Source organism: Lepidochelys kempii, chromosome 7, assembly GCF_965140285.1.
Source record: "Lepidochelys kempii isolate rLepKem1 chromosome 7, rLepKem1.hap1, whole genome shotgun sequence".
In the NCBI taxonomy this organism is placed as follows: domain Eukaryota; kingdom Metazoa; phylum Chordata; order Testudines; family Cheloniidae; genus Lepidochelys; species Lepidochelys kempii.
In genome coordinates, this window is record NC_136386.1 from 121,261,015 (window position 1) to 121,279,988 (window position 18,974).

General features: G+C 58.3%; 1 protein-coding gene across 13 annotated transcripts in view; it reads left to right on the forward strand.

Moving 5' to 3' along the window:
• Positions 1-552: 552 nt before the first annotated feature.
• The window catches only part of PCGF6 (polycomb group ring finger 6), a 70,525-nt gene continuing 52,103 nt past the window's right edge, over positions 553-18,974 (forward strand). For 9 of the 13 annotated variants that reach the window (XR_013636105.1, XR_013636109.1, XR_013636110.1 and 6 more), the window contains exons 1-4: positions 556-950; positions 12,905-13,004; positions 14,385-14,481; positions 15,243-15,298. Coding sequence is in view for 2 of the 13 variants with exons in the window: in XM_073354477.2 (XP_073210578.1) it covers positions 672-950; positions 12,905-13,004; positions 14,385-14,481; positions 15,243-15,298 (532 nt within the window). In the remaining 11 variants the exon portion in view is untranslated. Of the gene's footprint in view, positions 951-12,904; positions 13,005-14,384; positions 14,482-15,242; positions 15,299-18,974 lie in introns of all 13 variants that reach the window. The other 4 variants (XR_013636102.1, XR_012160088.2, XM_073354477.2 and 1 more) reach the window with 2 other exon arrangements.

The window sequence follows — 18,974 nt, forward strand, 5'->3', positions numbered from 1 at the left end:
CCAAATCTGCACTGTCTTCCCAGATAGGGATTGGATTTTGTCTCCTCCCACTCCCATTTCTTTCATCTGTCACCATTATTGCTTGCGCTATATGTTAAGACATGGCAGTGTCTGCCCTTGGCTTTTAGACTGCCATCCCAAAGCTCTCCCTTTGAGTATCTCTCCCAGACCTGAAGAGCTCTGTGTATACTAGAAATCTTGTCTCTTTCACTAACAGCATTGGTCCAATAGAAGATATTATTACATCACCAACCTTGTCTCTATTAATTTTAAGGGCAGTTAGTAAAATCCTCTCTGGAATGCAGGATTTTGTGACCCATGTGTTGCCAGGGGATATTTAATGCCCTTTAATGCCCACTTCGTAGCTTGACATTTAATTCTTGGCTAGGGAAAGATGGGTGTGCAGAAAGAGCGCGCAATTTTAAAAACTACATTTCCCAGCATCCCTTGAGCGTTCATGGCGCATGTGCACAGTCGCAAGCTCATCGAGGCGAAGTACACTACGATTCCCGGCGTGCTTCTCCACGTTGTTAGCACGCATGCGCACTGCCTCACGCGCCGTCCCGGCGGAACGGCGAGCGCAGAAGAGGGGTTGAGAACTACATTTCCCGTCGTCCCTTCCGGCGCCGGGCTGCCGATCCCGCTGTAGTGCCCCCCCCCCCCCGGCAGCTATGGACATGGAGGTGGATGTCGGCTCGGTGATCTCGGGCCTGTCCGGCGGGGATGGGGCGGGCCTAGGGCCGGGCGAGGAGGAGCTGGAGGTCGGGGGCGCCCCTGGCTGCTCTGGGGCCGGCTCCCTCCAGTTCGACTTCGAGAGGAGCCGCTCTGAATCCAGCGGGGAGGAAGAGGAGGAGGAGCTGGAGGAAGAGGAGCTGGAGGGGGGCCCCGGGGCCGGCTTCGGGGCCTGCCGAGAGGAGGAGGGGGAGCTGGACTCGGACGCTGAGCGTGAGGTAATGGGGGGGCCACCAAACACCAAGGCCCGGGCTGGGCAGAGCGGGCGGGGAGGGTGGTCCAATCGCGCCTCGAGACAAAGCCCATGTGACCACCAACCTCTCCCAATAGAGACAGCAGCTCCCGGCATGCACCGCTCTGCCTGGAGAGCAGGGCCCCCGCTTCGTGAGGGGATAGTCCCGGCATGCACCGCCCTGCCCGGAGAGCAGGGCCCCCGCTTCGTGAGGGGATAGTCCCGGCATGCACCGCCCTGCCTGGAGAGCAGGGCCCCCGCTTCGTGAGGGGATAGTCCCGGCATGCACCGCCCTGCCTGGAGAGCAGGGCCCCCGCTTCGTGAGGGGATAGTCCCGGCATGCACCGCCCTGCCTGGAGAGCAGGGCCCCCGCTTCGTGAGGGGATAGTCCCGGCATGCACCGCCCTGCCTGGAGAGCGATGCCCCCGCTTCGTGAGGGGATAGTCCCGGCATGCACCGCCCTGCCTGGAGAGCAGGGCCCCCGCTTCGTGAGGGGATAGTCCCGGCATGCACCGCCCTGCCTGGAGAGCAGGGCCCCCGCTTCGTGAGGGGATAGTCCCGGCATGCACCGCCCTGCCTGGAGAGCAGGGCCCACGCTTCGTGAGGGGATAGTCCCGGCATGCACCGCCCTGCCTGGAGAGCGATGCCCCCGCTTCGTGAGGGGATAGTCCCGGCATGCACCGCCCTGCCTGGAGAGCAGGGCCCCCGCTTCGTGAGGGGATAGTCCCGGCATGCACCGCCCTGCCTGGAGAGCGATGCCCCCGCTTCGTGAGGGGATAGTCCCGGCATGCACCGCCCTGCCTGGAGAGCAGGGCCCCCGCTTCGTGAGGGGATAGTCCCGGCATGCACCGCCCTGCCTGGAGAGCAGGGCCCCCGCTTCGTGAGGGGATAGTCCCGGCATGCACCGCCCTGCCTGGAGAGCAGGGCCCCCGCTTCGTGAGGGGATAGTCCCGGCATGCACCGCCCTGCCTGGAGAGCGATGCCCCCGCTTCGTGAGGGGATAGTCCCGGCATGCACCGCCCTGCCTGGAGAGCAGGGCCCCCGCTTCATGAGGGGATAGTCCCGGCATGCACCGCCCTGCCTGGAGAGCAGGGCCCCCGCTTCGTGAGGGGATAGTCCCGGCATGCACCGCCCTGCCTGGAGAGCGATGCCCCCGCTTCGTGAGGGGATAGTCCCGGCATGCACCGCCCTGCCTGGAGAGCAGGGCCCCCGCTTCGTGAGGGGATAGTCCCGGCATGCACCGCCCTGCCTGGAGAGCAGGGCCCCCGCTTCGTGAGGGGATAGTCCCGGCATGCACCGCCCTGCCTGGAGAGCAGGGCCCACGCTTCGTGAGGGGATAGTCCCGGCATGCACCGCCCTGCCTGGAGAGCGATGCCCCCGCTTCGTGAGGGGATAGTCCCGGCATGCACCGCCCTGCCTGGAGAGCAGGGCCCCCGCTTCGTGAGGGGATAGTCCCGGCATGCACCGCCCTGCCTGGAGAGCGATGCCCCCGCTTCGTGAGGGGATAGTCCCGGCATGCACCGCCCTGCCTGGAGAGCAGGGCCCCCGCTTCGTGAGGGGATAGTCCCGGCATGCACCGCCCTGCCTGGAGAGCGGGCCCCCGCTTCGTGAGGGGATAGTCCCGGCATGCACCGCCCTGCCTGGAGAGCGATGCCCCCGCTTCGTGAGGGGATAGTCCCGGCATGCACCGCCCTGCCTGGAGAGCAGGGCCCCCGCTTCGTGAGGGGATAGTCCCGGCATGCACCGCCCTGCCTGGAGAGCAGGGCCCCCGCTTCGTGAGGGGATAGTCCCGGCATGCACCGCTCTGCCTGGAGAGCAGGGCCCCCGCTTCGTGAGGGGATAGTCCCGGCATGCACCGCCCTGCCTGGAGAGCAGGGCCCCCGCTTCGTGAGGGGATAGTCCCGGCATGCACCGCCCTGCCTGGAGAGCGGGCCCCCGCTTCGTGAGGGGATAGTCCCGGCATGCACCGCCCTGCCTGGAGAGCAGGGCCCACGCTTCGTGAGGGGATAGTCCCGGCATGCACCGCCCTGCCTGGAGAGCGATGCCCCCGCTTCGTGAGGGGATAGTCCCGGCATGCACCGCCCTGCCTGGAGAGCAGGGCCCCCGCTTCGTGAGGGGATAGTCCCGGCATGCACCGCCCTGCCTGGAGAGCGATGCCCCCGCTTCGTGAGGGGATAGTCCCGGCATGCACCGCCCTGCCTGGAGAGCAGGGCCCCCGCTTCGTGAGGGGATAGTCCCGGCATGCACCGCCCTGCCTGGAGAGCGGGCCCCCGCTTCGTGAGGGGATAGTCCCGGCATGCACCGCCCTGCCTGGAGAGCGATGCCCCCGCTTCGTGAGGGGATAGTCCCGGCATGCACCGCCCTGCCTGGAGAGCAGGGCCCCCGCTTCGTGAGGGGATAGTCCCGGCATGCACCGCCCTGCCTGGAGAGCAGGGCCCACGCTTCGTGAGGGGATAGTCCCGGCATGCACCGCCCTGCCTGGAGAGCGATGCCCCCGCTTCGTGAGGGGATAGTCCCGGCATGCACCGCCCTGCCTGGAGAGCAGGGCCCCCGCTTCGTGAGGGGATAGTCCCGGCATGCACCGCCCTGCCTGGAGAGCGATGCCCCCGCTTCGTGAGGGGATAGTCCCGGCATGCACCGCCCTGCCTGGAGAGCAGGGCCCCCGCTTCGTGAGGGGATAGTCCCGGCATGCACCGCCCTGCCTGGAGAGCAGGGCCCCCGCTTCGTGAGGGGATAGTCCCGGCATGCACCGCCCTGCCTGGAGAGCAGGGCCCCCGCTTCGTGAGGGGATAGTCCCGGCATGCACCGCCCTGCCTGGAGAGCGATGCCCCCGCTTCGTGAGGGGATAGTCCCGGCATGCACCGCCCTGCCTGGAGAGCAGGGCCCCCGCTTCATGAGGGGATAGTCCCGGCATGCACCGCCCTGCCTGGAGAGCAGGGCCCCCGCTTCGTGAGGGGATAGTCCCGGCATGCACCGCCCTGCCTGGAGAGCGATGCCCCCGCTTCGTGAGGGGATAGTCCCGGCATGCACCGCCCTGCCTGGAGAGCAGGGCCCCCGCTTCGTGAGGGGATAGTCCCGGCATGCACCGCCCTGCCTGGAGAGCAGGGCCCCCGCTTCGTGAGGGGATAGTCCCGGCATGCACCGCCCTGCCTGGAGAGCAGGGCCCACGCTTCGTGAGGGGATAGTCCCGGCATGCACCGCCCTGCCTGGAGAGCGATGCCCCCGCTTCGTGAGGGGATAGTCCCGGCATGCACCGCCCTGCCTGGAGAGCAGGGCCCCCGCTTCGTGAGGGGATAGTCCCGGCATGCACCGCCCTGCCTGGAGAGCGATGCCCCCGCTTCGTGAGGGGATAGTCCCGGCATGCACCGCCCTGCCTGGAGAGCAGGGCCCCCGCTTCGTGAGGGGATAGTCCCGGCATGCACCGCCCTGCCTGGAGAGCGGGCCCCCGCTTCGTGAGGGGATAGTCCCGGCATGCACCGCCCTGCCTGGAGAGCGATGCCCCCGCTTCGTGAGGGGATAGTCCCGGCATGCACCGCCCTGCCTGGAGAGCAGGGCCCCCGCTTCGTGAGGGGATAGTCCCGGCATGCACCGCCCTGCCTGGAGAGCAGGGCCCCCGCTTCGTGAGGGGATAGTCCCGGCATGCACCGCTCTGCCTGGAGAGCAGGGCCCCCGCTTCGTGAGGGGATAGTCCCGGCATGCACCGCCCTGCCTGGAGAGCAGGGCCCCCGCTTCGTGAGGGGATAGTCCCGGCATGCACCGCCCTGCCTGGAGAGCGGGCCCCCGCTTCGTGAGGGGATAGTCCCGGCATGCACCGCCCTGCCTGGAGAGCGATGCCCCCGCTTCGTGAGGGGATAGTCCCGGCATGCACCGCCCTGCCTGGAGAGCAGGGCCCCCGCTTCGTGAGGGGATAGTCCCGGCATGCACCGCCCTGCCTGGAGAGCGGGCCCCCGCTTCGTGAGGGGATAGTCCCGGCATGCACCGCCCTGCCTGGAGAGCAGGGCCCCCGCTTCGTGAGGGGATAGTCCCGGCATGCACCGCCCTGCCTGGAGAGCAGGGCCCCCGCTTCGTGAGGGGATAGTCCCGGCATGCACCGCCCTGCCTGGAGAGCAGGGCCCCCGCTTCGTGAGGGGATAGTCCCGGCATGCACCGCCCTGCCTGGAGAGCAGGGCCCCCGCTTCGTGAGGGGATAGTCCCGGCATGCACCGCCCTGCCTGGAGAGCAGGGCCCCCGCTTCGTGAGGGGATAGTCCCGGCATGCACCGCCCTGCCTGGAGAGCAGGGCCCCCGCTTCGTGAGGGGATAGTCCCGGCATGCACCGCCCTGCCTGGAGAGCAGGGCCCCCGCTTCGTGAGGGGATAGTCCCGGCATGCACCGCTCTGCCTGGAGAGCGATGCCCCCGCTTCGTGAGGGGATAGTCCCGGCATGCACCGCTCTGCCTGGAGAGCGATGCCCCCGCTTCGTGAGGGGATAGTCCCGGCATGCACCGCTCTGCCTGGAGAGCGATGCCCCCGCTTCGTGAGGGGATAGTCCCGGCATGCACCGCCCTGCCTGGAGAGCGATGCCCCCGCTTCGTGAGGGGATAGTCCCGGCATGCACCGCTCTGCCTGGAGAGCAGGGCCCCCGCTTGGTGAGGGGATAGTCCCGGCATGCACCGCCCTGCTTGGAGAGCAGGGCCCCCGCTTCGTGAGGGGATAGTCCCGGTATGCACCGCTCTGCCTGGAGAGCGATGCCCCCGCTTCGTGAGGGGATAGTCCCGGCATGCACCGCCCTGCCTGGAGAGCGATGCCCCCGCTTCGTGAGGGGATAGTCCCGGCATGCACCGCCCTGCCTGGAGAGCAGGGCCCCCGCTTGGTGAGGGGATAGTCCCGGCATGCACCGCCCTGCTTGGAGAGCAGGGCCCCCGCTTCGTGAGGGGATAGTCCCGGCATGCACCGCCCTGCCTGGAGAGCGATGCCCCCGCTTCGTGAGGGGATAGTCCCGGCATGCACCGCCCTGCCTGGAGAGCAGGGCCCCCGCTTGGTGAGGGGATAGTCCCGGCATGCACCGCCCTGCTTGGAGAGCAGGGCCCCCGCTTGGTGAGGGGATAGTCCCGGCATGCACCGCCCTGCCTGGAGAGCGATGCCCCCGCTTCGTGAGGGGATAGTCCCGGCATGCACCGCCCTGCCTGGAGAGCAGGGCCCCCGCTTCGTGAGGGGATAGTCCCGGCATGCACCGCCCTGCCTGGAGAGCGGGCCCCCGCTTCGTGAGGGGATAGTCCCGGCATGCACCGCCCTGCCTGGAGAGCAGGGCCCACGCTTCGTGAGGGGATAGTCCCGGCATGCACCGCCCTGCCTGGAGAGCAGGGCCCCCGCTTCGTGAGGGGATAGTCCCGGCATGCACCGCCCTGCCTGGAGAGCGATGCCCCCGCTTCGTGAGGGGATAGTCCCGGCATGCACCGCCCTGCCTGGAGAGCGATGCCCCCGCTTCGTGAGGGGATAGTCCCGGCATGCACCGCCCTGCCTGGAGAGCGATGCCCCCGCTTCGTGAGGGGATAGTCCCGGCATGCACCGCCCTGCCTGGAGAGCAGGGCCCCCGCTTCGTGAGGGGATAGTCCCGGCATGCACCGCCCTGCCTGGAGAGCAGGGCCCCCGCTTCGTGAGGGGATAGTCCCGGCATGCACCGCTCTGCCTGGAGAGCAGGGCCCCCGCTTCGTGAGGGGATAGTCCCGGCATGCACCGCTCTGCCTGGAGAGCGATGCCCCCGCTTCGTGAGGGGATAGTCCCGGCATGCACCGCTCTGCCTGGAGAGCGATGCCCCCGCTTCGTGAGGGGATAGTCCCGGCATGCACCGCCCTGCCTGGACAGCGATGCCCCCGCTTCGTGAGGGGATAGTCCCGGCATGCACCGCTCTGCCTGGAGAGCAGGGCCCCCGCTTCGTGAGGGGATAGTCCCGGCATGCACCGCCCTGCCTGGAGAGCGATGCCCCCGCTTCGTGAGGGGATAGTCCCGGCATGCACCGCCCTGCCTGGAGAGCAGGGCCCCCGCTTCGTGAGGGGATAGTCCCGGCATGCACCGCCCTGCCTGGAGAGCAGGGCCCCCGCTTCGTGAGGGGATAGTCCCGGCATGCACCGCCCTGCCTGGAGAGCAGGGCCCCCGCTTCGTGAGGGGATAGTCCCGGCATGCACCGCCCTGCCTGGAGAGCGGGCCCCCGCTTCGTGAGGGGATAGTCCCGGCATGCACCGCCCTGCCTGGAGAGCAGGGCCCCCGCTTCGTGAGGGGATAGTCCCGGCATGCACCGCCCTGCCTGGAGAGCAGGGCCCCCGCTTCGTGAGGGGATAGTCCCGGCATGCACCGCTCTGCCTGGAGAGCGATGCCCCCGCTTCGTGAGGGGATAGTCCCGGCATGCACCGCCCTGCCTGGAGAGCGATGCCCCCGCTTCGTGAGGGGATAGTCCCGGCATGCACCGCTCTGCCTGGAGAGCAGGGCCCCCGCTTCGTGAGGGGATAGTCCCGGCATGCACCGCCCTGCCTGGAGAGCGATGCCCCCGCTTCGTGAGGGGATAGTCCCGGCATGCACCGCCCTGCCTGGAGAGCAGGGCCCCCGCTTCGTGAGGGGATAGTCCCGGCATGCACCGCTCTGCCTGGAGAGCAGGGCCCCCGCTTCGTGAGGGGATAGTCCCGGCATGCACCGCCCTGCCTGGAGAGCAGGGCCCCCGCTTCGTGAGGGGATAGTCCCGGCATGCACCGCCCTGCCTGGAGAGCGGGCCCCCGCTTCGTGAGGGGATAGTCCCGGCATGCACCGCCCTGCCTGGAGAGCAGGGCCCCCGCTTCGTGAGGGGATAGTCCCGGCATGCACCGCCCTGCCTGGAGAGCAGGGCCCCCGCTTCGTGAGGGGATAGTCCCGGCATGCACCGCTCTGCCTGGAGAGCGATGCCCCCGCTTCGTGAGGGGATAGTCCCGGCATGCACCGCCCTGCCTGGAGAGCGATGCCCCCGCTTCGTGAGGGGATAGTCCCGGCATGCACCGCTCTGCCTGGAGAGCAGGGCCCCCGCTTCGTGAGGGGATAGTCCCGGCATGCACCGCCCTGCCTGGAGAGCAGGGCCCCCGCTTCGTGAGGGGATAGTCCCGGCATGCACCGCCCTGCCTGGAGAGCAGGGCCCCCGCTTCGTGAGGGGATAGTCCCGGCATGCACCGCTCTGCCTGGAGAGCAGGGCCCCCGCTTCGTGAGGGGATAGTCCCGGCATGCACCGCCCTGCCTGGACAGCGATGCCCCCGCTTCGTGAGGGGATAGTCCCGGCATGCACCGCTCTGCCTGGAGAGCAGGGCCCCCGCTTCGTGAGGGGATAGTCCCGGCATGCACCGCCCTGCCTGGAGAGCGATGCCCCCGCTTCGTGAGGGGATAGTCCCGGCATGCACCGCCCTGCCTGGAGAGCAGGGCCCCCGCTTCGTGAGGGGATAGTCCCGGCATGCACCGCCCTGCCTGGAGAGCAGGGCCCCCGCTTCGTGAGGGGATAGTCCCGGCATGCACCGCCCTGCCTGGAGAGCAGGGCCCCCGCTTCGTGAGGGGATAGTCCCGGCATGCACCGCCCTGCCTGGAGAGCAGGGCCCCCGCTTCGTGAGGGGATAGTCCCGGCATGCACCGCCCTGCCTGGAGAGCAGGGCCCCCGCTTCGTGAGGGGATAGTCCCGGCATGCACCGCCCTGCCTGGAGAGCAGGGCCCCCGCTTCGTGAGGGGATAGTCCCGGCATGCACCGCCCTGCCTGGAGAGCAGGGCCCCCGCTTCGTGAGGGGATAGTCCCGGCATGCACCGCTCTGCCTGGAGAGCAGGGCCCCCGCTTCGTGAGGGGATAGTCCCGGCATGCACCGCCCTGCCTGGAGAGCAGGGCCCCCGCTTCGTGAGGGGATAGTCCCGGCATGCACCGCCCTGCCTGGAGAGCGATGCCCCCGCTTCGTGAGGGGATAGTCCCGGCATGCACCGCCCTGCCTGGAGAGCGATGCCCCCGCTTCGTGAGGGGATAGTCCCGGCATGCACCGCCCTGCCTGGAGAGCGATGCCCCCGCTTCGTGAGGGGATAGTCCCGGCATGCACCGCCCTGCCTGGAGAGCAGGGCCCCCGCTTCGTGAGGGGATAGTCCCGGCATGCACCGCCCTGCCTGGAGAGCAGGGCCCCCGCTTCGTGAGGGGATAGTCCCGGCATGCACCGCCCTGCCTGGAGAGCAGGGCCCCCGCTTCGTGAGGGGATAGTCCCGGCATGCACCGCCCTGCCTGGAGAGCAGGGCCCCCGCTTCGTGAGGGGATAGTCCCGGCATGCACCGCCCTGCCTGGAGAGCAGGGCCCCCGCTTCGTGAGGGGATAGTCCCGGCATGCACCGCTCTGCCTGGAGAGCAGGCGAGGTGCCCCTGACTTTAGGAGAGGATAGTTCCCAGCATGCACTGCTGTGCCTGGAGCACAGAGGAGGTGCTCCCCACTTTATGAGGCAGTAGCACCCAACATGCACCTATCTGCCTTAAACCCCAGGAGAGGTGCACACAGTATCAACTAAGAGCAGCTCCTGGTAGGCTCTGCTCCAGCTCAAGCCAAGCAAGGGGTGGTCTGGCTCACAAGAGGAAGGGGACAACATCATTCTCTAATTGCCCGGTTCTGTTAATTTCCTCTGAAGCATCTATTGGAAAACAGTATACTGGGCTAAATGGACCATTGGGCTGACCAAGTATGGCTGCTCTTATGGCCTGAATCTCAGAAATGCCAGCTGTCCAGCTTGAGCCAGGCAGGAGAGGCAGCCCGGCTCTTGACAGGCCCTACTCTTCAGCTTGAGCCAGGCAGGAGGTACAGCCTATGTACTCCTGAGGGAATTCTGCGCCCCTGCCCATGCACAGAATTTATGTTCCCCGCAGATTTATTTGCTTCCCCGCAGATAAATGACTTTCTGATGAGGAAGCAAAGGGAAGCCACAAGAGCAGTCATGCAGCCCTCCCTAGCAGTATATTTTGGGTGCCCAGGGCAGCCGGCAGAGAGGCAAATCACTGTGGGGCAGGAGGCAGAACTGAGGAAGACCTGGCTGGTGGCTCCTGCCCTGTGCCGGGCTCAGCTGCTAGTCCAGGCTGGGCTTGGGAGGATGGGACCCTCTCTTCCTTTGCACAGCATCCAGGGCTATGTCAAACCACCCCCATATTTCTTCCCCAGCTGTAGGAAACTCTGCAAACTCTTCCCCCTTTTCCCCCCCACTTCTTGCACCCATCGCTCCTCAGCTGTAGGGGGAAGGATCCCTGTACAGGGAGCTGCTCCCCTATCCGCCCAACCCCCGTGCATCCAGACCCCCTCATACCCAGACCTTCCTGCCGAGCCTCACCCCCTGCACTCAGAACCCCCCAGATGAGACCCACTCCCCCTGGACCACCCTGACGAGCCACCCACATCCAGATCCCCATCCCCACCATGCCACAGCCAGTTGCACCTGGATTCCCACCCCACTGAGTCCCACTCCCCTGCATCTGGACGCCCCCCACAACCAGACCCCCCTGCCGAGCTCTATTCTCCCCATTTCCCTCCTGCTGAGCCCCAACCACCTTCACCTGGAGCCCCCTGCAGAGTCCCATTACCATTGCACCCAGAACCCTCCAACAAGCCCCTGTGCATCCAGATCCCCTCCACACCTGGATTGCCCACTGAGCCACCTGCACCCAGATTGCCCCACACAGAACCCTCTCCACCCATACCTGGATCCCTGCACATTAAGCCAAACCACACTTGGATCCTGCCTTGCTGAGCCTATCTGGTGCACCTGGCATGGAGCGGCAGGGCTCTGGGGTGTTTCTGGGGCAGGCCCCGTCCTTGCTCTATGTCAGGGTTGGGTGCAGCCTCACCGCTGAATCTCTGTCTGGGGGAAGTGGGAGAAGAGCTGCACAGTGATCTCCCACCTCTGTGCAGCTAGTGTCCTGTGCTCCTCAATGCCATGCTGGAGCCTCCGCATTTATTTGACAAATACAATTTGCAGAATTTTGCAGAATTCTAAAATATTGTTTGGAGAATTTTAATTTTTTTGGCGTGGAATTTTTAATTTTTGGCACAGAATGACCACAGGAGTAAGCCTATGTTGACAACAGTTCCCAACATGTAATATTTTATCTCCATCAAAGCCCTCTTACAGAGAGACTGCCTAGGTGAGACAAGAGCTCTCATTGTGCAGCATGGCCTGGCTGTTTGGATCAAGATAGAACCTAGCATGCTTAAAGTGAGGGGGAACAGGTGGATGTCAGGAAGTTGGGAAGGGGTGAGTTTGCAATAGTTAAGCTAGGATACAATGCCCTAGATGAGAGAGTTAGTAATGCATACAGAGAGAATAAGCAGAGGTGAGCTTTTGGTATAGCTGTGATGTGTGTGGTTAGAGAGAAGGCAGTTCTGGATAATACCCAAGTTTTGAGTGACCAAGAGGATGATGGTATTGTCAGCCATGACAAAGGAGGACAGAGCTGGCATGGGAATCAATGACCATGTAAGTCTCTGGCCTGTGTTTTATGGGAAGTCAGACTAGATGATCACATTGGTCCCTTCTGGCTTTGGAATCGATGAGAGTGGAGAATTAATGCTGTTTGACAAGGAAGATGGCAGAAGCAAAGAAGGGTAGAATGATGTTGTAGTGAAGGAAGTCTGAGTGGTCATGAGACTTTCTTCAGAGACTTTCGGAGCATGGGAATAAAACCAGAGAAAGCAGATATTAGGGGTATCCAAAGGTTGGTGAGATGGAATGAATCAGGATGGTGGAGAGTACAGAAGGAATGGAGACAATGAACATCTTCATGAAAGGTTTCAGAGTAGCAGCCGTGTTAGTCTGTATCCGCAAAAAGAACAGGAGTACTTGTGGCACCTTAGAGACTAACAAATTTATTTGAGCATAAGCTTTCGTGAGCTATAGCTCACTTCATCAGATGCATGCAGAGGAAAATACAGTAGGGAGATTTTATGTACACAGAGAACATGAAACAATGGGTGTTACCATACACACTGTAACAAGAGTGATCAGGTAAGGTGAGCTATTACCAGCAGGAGATCGGGGGACGGGCAGGTAAACCTTTTGTAGTGATAATCAAGATGGGCCATTTCCAGCATTTCATTTCATTTCCATGAAAGAGAGGGAAGAAAGGGCAGGAAGTGGGTATAAGGTTGAAAGTGTTTGAAAAGTTGTGGATGATGGTGGGTCAGAGGTCCCAGAACGACTAGGTGCGGGCAAGGGGGCAGGTGAATGATGATGCAGGAGACTTGGACTAGATTGGAGGAGTTCGTTTATTTAAACATTACACCTTAAATTGTGAAGTACACTCTTGAAAAGTCTGCATTTCAGGATGGACACCCTTCCAGTCCTGTGAAGGAAAGGCATTCTGGCCCAGAGTAACAGATTTCTGTCAGAAAAGAGCTGGTGGATTTGTTTCTCCCTTATACCTCTCTACCTCTCTGGCAAATGTACTTTTTTTATCAAAATCCAGTGCGGTATAATTGCAGTCCCTGCCTTAATATGTATTTATGTGAACCTAGATACATGTTGAAACAAAAGGCCAGCACTTTCTCAGATTCAGAACTGAGAGCCCATTACACAGTCTATTGCACGCTCCTCAGATAAAGATTTTAGCTTGCTACCTCCCCGCACTTCGTTAGTACTGGTAAAGTGCCTTATTCTCTGGGTTGTCCAGTACGCCCAAGGGAGCTGTTTATAATTTGCATTTTAGAAGTGCTTCGTGAAATACTGTGAATTGCTGTGTTTGCAGAAAGGTCAATTCAGAAAAATAGATGGGAACCGTTAGGAGCTGCATTTGAAATAGTGTTGCTGCTCAGGGCCATGCTGTGTGGATGCAGGTGCTGCATATTGACACACATCTTTCCATTCTTAATGTGGCTTGAGGTTGTGAGAAGCTGGAGTGAGAAATCTGTTGCTTTAACCTGTATTCTCAAACAATTTCAATTGTATTCATAGCGCATGATAAACCTGTCTGAGTTGACGCCTTACATCTTGTGTTCCATCTGCAAAGGTTATTTTATAGATGCCACGACCATTACAGAGTGTCTTCATACATGTAAGTATCCATGTTAGCCTTTTTAAGAATTTTAGTTTCAAATTTAGAGAGAGATCAGCTACCAAAACATGATGAGTGAGATTTTCATGGCCTCACGCTGGGAATTGCCTGTCTAAAATGGTGGTATTTGCTGCTTATTCCTTACCGTGCGCTGAGGGCTCTTGAGTATTTCTGGGAGATCAACAGAAAGTTTTTGACTGTAGCAGGCTCAGAAATGCCTGTTCAAGATTCCTGTATTTTCTGTCAGGATGGGCCAAAAGCTGTGGTTTATTTAAATAGGTCTGGTAGCGTGGCTGAGGAGCGCCCTTTATAATGTGCCAAACAGCCTTTCCTCAACCAAACATGCTACTAGAGAGATTCAACTTGTCTCACTAGGGAACAGAGACATCCTTCCCCCAGCCAACTTCTGTTGCTGACAGAGGTCCATAAAAGCAGAGAAATCAATTTCTAATATAATAGGCTAAAACTGTTAGTAATTCACCACTAACTTGTAGCAGCCAGTGAGGTTGTTTGCTTGTTTTGAAATACAAGGGAAAGCTGTACAATGCTTTGAAAAGAAGAATGGGTTAGGTCAGTGTCTCCTCTAATTTTTCCCACGCATGTGTGGAATGAATTTTGTTATGTGCACCAGTATGGAGGTAATGTGTGACACATCACCTCCATACTGGTGCACATAACAAAATTCATGTGTTGGGGGTGGGGCCGAGGGGTTTGGAGTGTGGGAGGGGGGCTCAGGACTGGGGCAGAGTGTTGGGGTGCGGGGGGAGGAGGGGGGGAGGTCTCCAGCTAGGGTTGCAGGCTCTGGGATGAGGGGTGCAAGCTGCCCAGAGGCTACAGCATGGAGAGAGGACTCCTACCAGCTCTCTCTCCCCACAGCAGCACCTGGGTTTGGGGGCGGGGAAGAGGGAAGAGGTTGGGACCAGGGGAGGAGCGCCTCTCCCCCGGCTGGGGCAAGTCCATGTTGGGGCCGGGGGAGGGGTGCCTCTCCCCCAGCCATGGCAGGTCCGTGTTGGGAGACAGGCGCCTCTCCCAGCTGCGACAGGTCCGTGCTGGGGGACAGGCCCCTCTCCCTGCCGCAGCTCTGAGCCCCAGCGTGGAGCTTAATAGGCAGCTGTGCGGCCATGCAGCTTAGAAGGAGTTTGGGGTTAGGGTTAAAAATTCACACTAAACTGATGCTAAGTTTAAATTCACTCTAATGTTAATGTTGCCAACATGTGAAATGTTTACATAAAAATTAAATTGACTTAATTAATTTTGCTTAATTTATTTTCATATACTTGCTGTTGTCTGAGCACTGTCTCAAGCTAATTACTCCTCCTGTATTATCTTCAGTAAACATTTGCTACAATATAATGGGCTTTTCTATTTTTTTCTGTACAGTCTGTAAAAGCTGCATAGTAAGACATTTTTACTACAGTAACAGATGCCCAAAATGCAACATTGTTGTACATCAGACACAACCTCTTTATAATATCAGGTAATAAGAGTATCTCAATTATTGATGTTATTTTAGTTTATTGTTTTAAAGTTAAAGAAACACAGGTTTAAAACATTTATATTTACCTGTAATATTTAGATTTTTGTGTGTGTTTAGAGCAGAGGTCTCAAACACGCGGCTCGCAAGGTTATTTTCTGCAGCCCACCAGCTCCACGCGGCTCCCTCACCCCCCCCCCCAGCATTTACCTAGAGCAGCTCCAGCCTGGCGCGCACCAGGGACAGGGCAGGCTCCCTCCCTGCCTGCTCTGTCCTGCCCCTGTGCCGCTCCAGGAAGTGGCCGGGACCTGGGGGAGTGGGGGCACAGGGGTCTGTGTGTTGCCCTGGCCGCTCCTCCAGGTACCTCTCCCGAAGCTCCCATTGGCCGGGGTTCCCAACTTAATCTTCCATTTGGTTTTGTATAACTTTAACAAAACCTATATTGCGAGCCTAAGGTACTTGACAATAGCTTTGAATATATACTGCAGATTTCTTCTTCCTTCTCTGAAGATGCATTTTCAGCTCAAGTGGTTTATTTTCCTGAAGTGTTATAGCCAGGAGCTGAACACAGACAGGGAGAGTTCGGTGCTTTGTCATTTTCTTGTTGGTGTGTACTGTGTTCAGCAATATATTTAGCTCCTCTACAAAAATGTTATGATTAATCTAAGTGTTTTTATATTACACCCAAAAGATGTCCATGTTATTGTGCGAATGTGTCCTGCCTAACTAAAGATCATTCCCCTTCTTTTTTTTCTTCTTGTTAGGTTGGATCGTCAGTTACAAGACATAGTGTATAAATTAGTTGTCAATCTGGAGGACAGTAAGTCTATTTTCACTCCATTACCATCCTGGTGTCGTAATAAATAGGAAGGACTTGAACTGACAAGCTGGTAGCCACTTTAATTCAGGTTTCAGAGTAGCAGCCGTGTTAGTTTGTATTAGCAAAAAGAAAAGGAGTACTTGTGGCACCTTAGAGACTAACAAATTTATTTGAGCATAAGCTTTTGTGAGCTACAGCTCACTTCATCGTATTTCTGCATTTCAGCTCCTTAAAATGGTCAAACTTAAATGTTTTTCTTAAAAGCTAGTTTTGCATTGTCCATAAATCCTACTAGCCACACAGATTGGTGATTGTCAGGCTGCTAAGATGCTATTACACACAGTCCATGAACACAATGAAACTTCTGTCCTCTGACATGATGTGGGTCACCCACTGTAGTCACTATGATGGTATCAATAATGACTAGGAGGGTGGTGAAGCACTGGAATGGGTTACCTAGGGAGATGGTGGAATCTCCATCTATAGAGTTTTTTAAGGCCCGGCTTAACAAAGCCCTAGCTGGGATGATTTAGTTGGTGTTGGTCCTGCTTTGAGCAGGGGGTTGGACTAGATGACCTCCTGAGGTCTCTTCCAACCCTGATATCTATGATTCTATGACTCCATAGTTAAGCCTGTATTGAGATTTGTAAAATCTGTGTGTACCAGTTTTAAGTAATTGCATTTAATTTCCAGGCCTTCCACACAAAACTTTGCACACTAACTCTCCAGGGGACAATTGAATGTTCCATAATATCTTTTTCCTCACAGGTTTATTAACATTGGCAGAGGACAAATTTTAAAATGCCCCCTCTTTGAAATTTGGACTGCACCGTAAGTGGTGTGTGGATTTTGTGTTTGTTTTTGCTTTGCTCCCTATATCTAAAGAACCACAGTTGCCACAAACTCCAGACATCATGCACACACCTGCATATTTTTAAATATAACAAACTAATTCCCCTAATTCATCATAATCTCATTTAGTTCCACCTTGAGTAGCTCCTGAAACAGCCTGGTTCTGTAAATTACTTCAATTTTCTAATGCTATGAAGCCTCCTTTCCTGACTTACCAGATCTGCTCCATGCCCCCTCCCCACTATCCTTGATACTATAGAGCCAGGGAGCAGTTTGGGCAGCAGGGAGCATGGGGAATGAGCTGGGGTGTGAGTAAGGAGAGTGGCTGAGGTTCCTGAGTGCACAAAGCATCATTGAAGTGGGAAGTACTTCAGGTGCTGTTTAGTCATGTAAAAACAGGTGTCATGATTGTGGAGTAGCTGTACTAGTGACCTCCTGTGTGGTATACTCTTTAAGTTTCAGGGCTCTAGCTGTCACCTCTCTCTGGTTAGGGACTAACATCCTTCTCACCAGGTATTTAGGCTGTCAACCCACATTGCACTTTATTGTGTTTATCCCAGCAGGTCTGACTAGGAGTCCAGACCCTGGTCTTTGCCTTCTCTCCAAGGTCAAGGACCAGTGTGTACTCGAGTTACCAGTAGCCAAACAGCTCTCTTAAAACAGATGCATTTATTTATGGACAAAAGCATACTGAGAAAACATACGATAAGGTCTAAACACATACTAAATGTACCAGAAGTTGCTACTCTCCCCCCTGTGGGAGTCTGGTAGGTCAGAGTTCCAACCCTTTAACAGGATTGGGTCCCTCTTTGGACAAAAGGTCATGTTCATTTGTTGAATCGAAAGAAAGGCCCCTCAGTCAGTTCAAGCTGCCCTTTCTCTGCATCCCTTGAAGCTGGTCTGAACCAGTATATCTAACACATGCACTCTGGCGTGGTATTTCTCTGGGGCTCTTTACAGTCCCAAAGATGGCAGTCATCACCCCCTGCTGTTCTTAGTTTCTGGAGGAGTTGCAGTAACTTTCTCCATGGAGTAGAATACAGTCCCTAGCCCACAATGTTACACAGAACCTTCGTAATGTTGATACAGTAATCTCCAAAGATACTACATGTGGTTGCAATATCTGTCACACTGAGGGATTATCTACTCTACAAAATTAAATCAACTGGAGTTAAGTCGATGTACAGCCACCACAGTAATTAAAGCGGCGGTTCATGTCCACACTTGTGCCTTCTGTCAGCAGTGCATGTCCAGCAACTGAAGTGGGGCTTTGTGGAATACTGACAGCTGGAGCCTCGCAGCCCTGGGGCTGACAGCTTCAGCTGTAAGCACGGGGATCACAGCTGGTCTCCCCAGCTGCTAGGCAGGTGCCAGGCTCACAGCTGGGCCCCCCTCCGCCCAACAGCTGAGCTTCCGGGTGCCGGATTCACAGCTCTGAGTCTGCCTCCCACCTCCTTGCTGACAGCCCCAGCTGTGAGCCTGCAGTAGGCTCAACTTCACAGCAGGGAGCCTACCAGGAGTGAAATTGACATTCTTGTCAGTTTCACAGCTGCTATTATTTCACATTTTGGCTCCAATTGTCAGCCCACAGGGAGCTCAGAGCTGGAGCTCCCTGCCGCTACCCTGGGGCTGTCAGCCCCATGTGGGGCTTGCAGCTGGAGCCCCCAAAGCTGACAGCTGGAGCCTGAGAGGAAATGTGAAATAATAGCAGCTGTGAAACTGACAAGAATGTCAATTTCACTCCTGGTAGGCTTCCTACAGTGAAATTGCACCCCCTGCAGCTCACAGCTGGAGCTGTCAGTCCTGTTGCGGGAGGGGAAGAGCGTCCGGTGTGAGCCCTGCTGCTACCTCCTGGTGAGGGATATGGGATAGGGGGAGAGCGCTTGAGCTTGAGTGGCAGTCCCCACCACCAAATCCCTCACCAGGAAGTGGCAGCAAGGCTCTGGGCTGTCAGTGCCATTATGGGAAAGGCTCACAGCTGTGAGCCTGTTTCCTGGGCTGTCAGCACTAGGCGGGGCAGGCAAGGCTCCAGCTGTCTGCCCCCTTGGGGCTGACAGCCAGCAGCTAATGTAAATAATGCAGTGTCTACACAGACACTGCACTGACCTAACTACATCGACATCAGCTCTATGCCTCTTGTGAAGGTGGAGTTATTATGTCAGTGTAGCGGACCACTTAAACAGCATTGTAGTGTAGACACTGACGTAGTTAGGTCGATATAAGCTGTCTTATGTCAACCTAACTCTGTAGTGTAGACCAAGCTTAACCCCCTTCTCACCTCATACCACCTGCCCAGCTTTGTTTTCCCCCATTCAACTGAATGCTGTTGTGAGGAATTGGATGTGTGTATTTTGGTTGGTTATAGCTGAAGAGTCTGTGAGTGTATTTGGTTGTTACGATGTTTGCGGGTGTTAAGGAATGTGTGGATATGAATGGCGGATTAGTTGGTGATTTATAGAGTCCTGCGTGGATATCAATGTATATCCGCAGATGTAAATCAGTATCTGCGGAGCTCCAGGGCTCTACCGGGAACCACAGCAGCGAAAGGAGCAACACGTGGGGCTGCCGCTCCCAGCAGCCATCGCTCGCGCGGGCAGCTCCTCCAGCATAGTTGTACTGCTCGCAGTCCAGCCCTGCCCCTGCCCTGGACAGGAGATGCAGACCACTGCATGGAAGAGACTCTTCTCTCGGAGCATGCAAGCTGCTTGAAAACATAAGCACAACCAGGGGCAACTGTTGGCGAGCTTGATGTCTGCCCCAGTGGGCAGGGCTGGGGGCATGGCTGCGAGTGGTACAGCCATGCCGGAGGAGCTGTTGGTGCAGG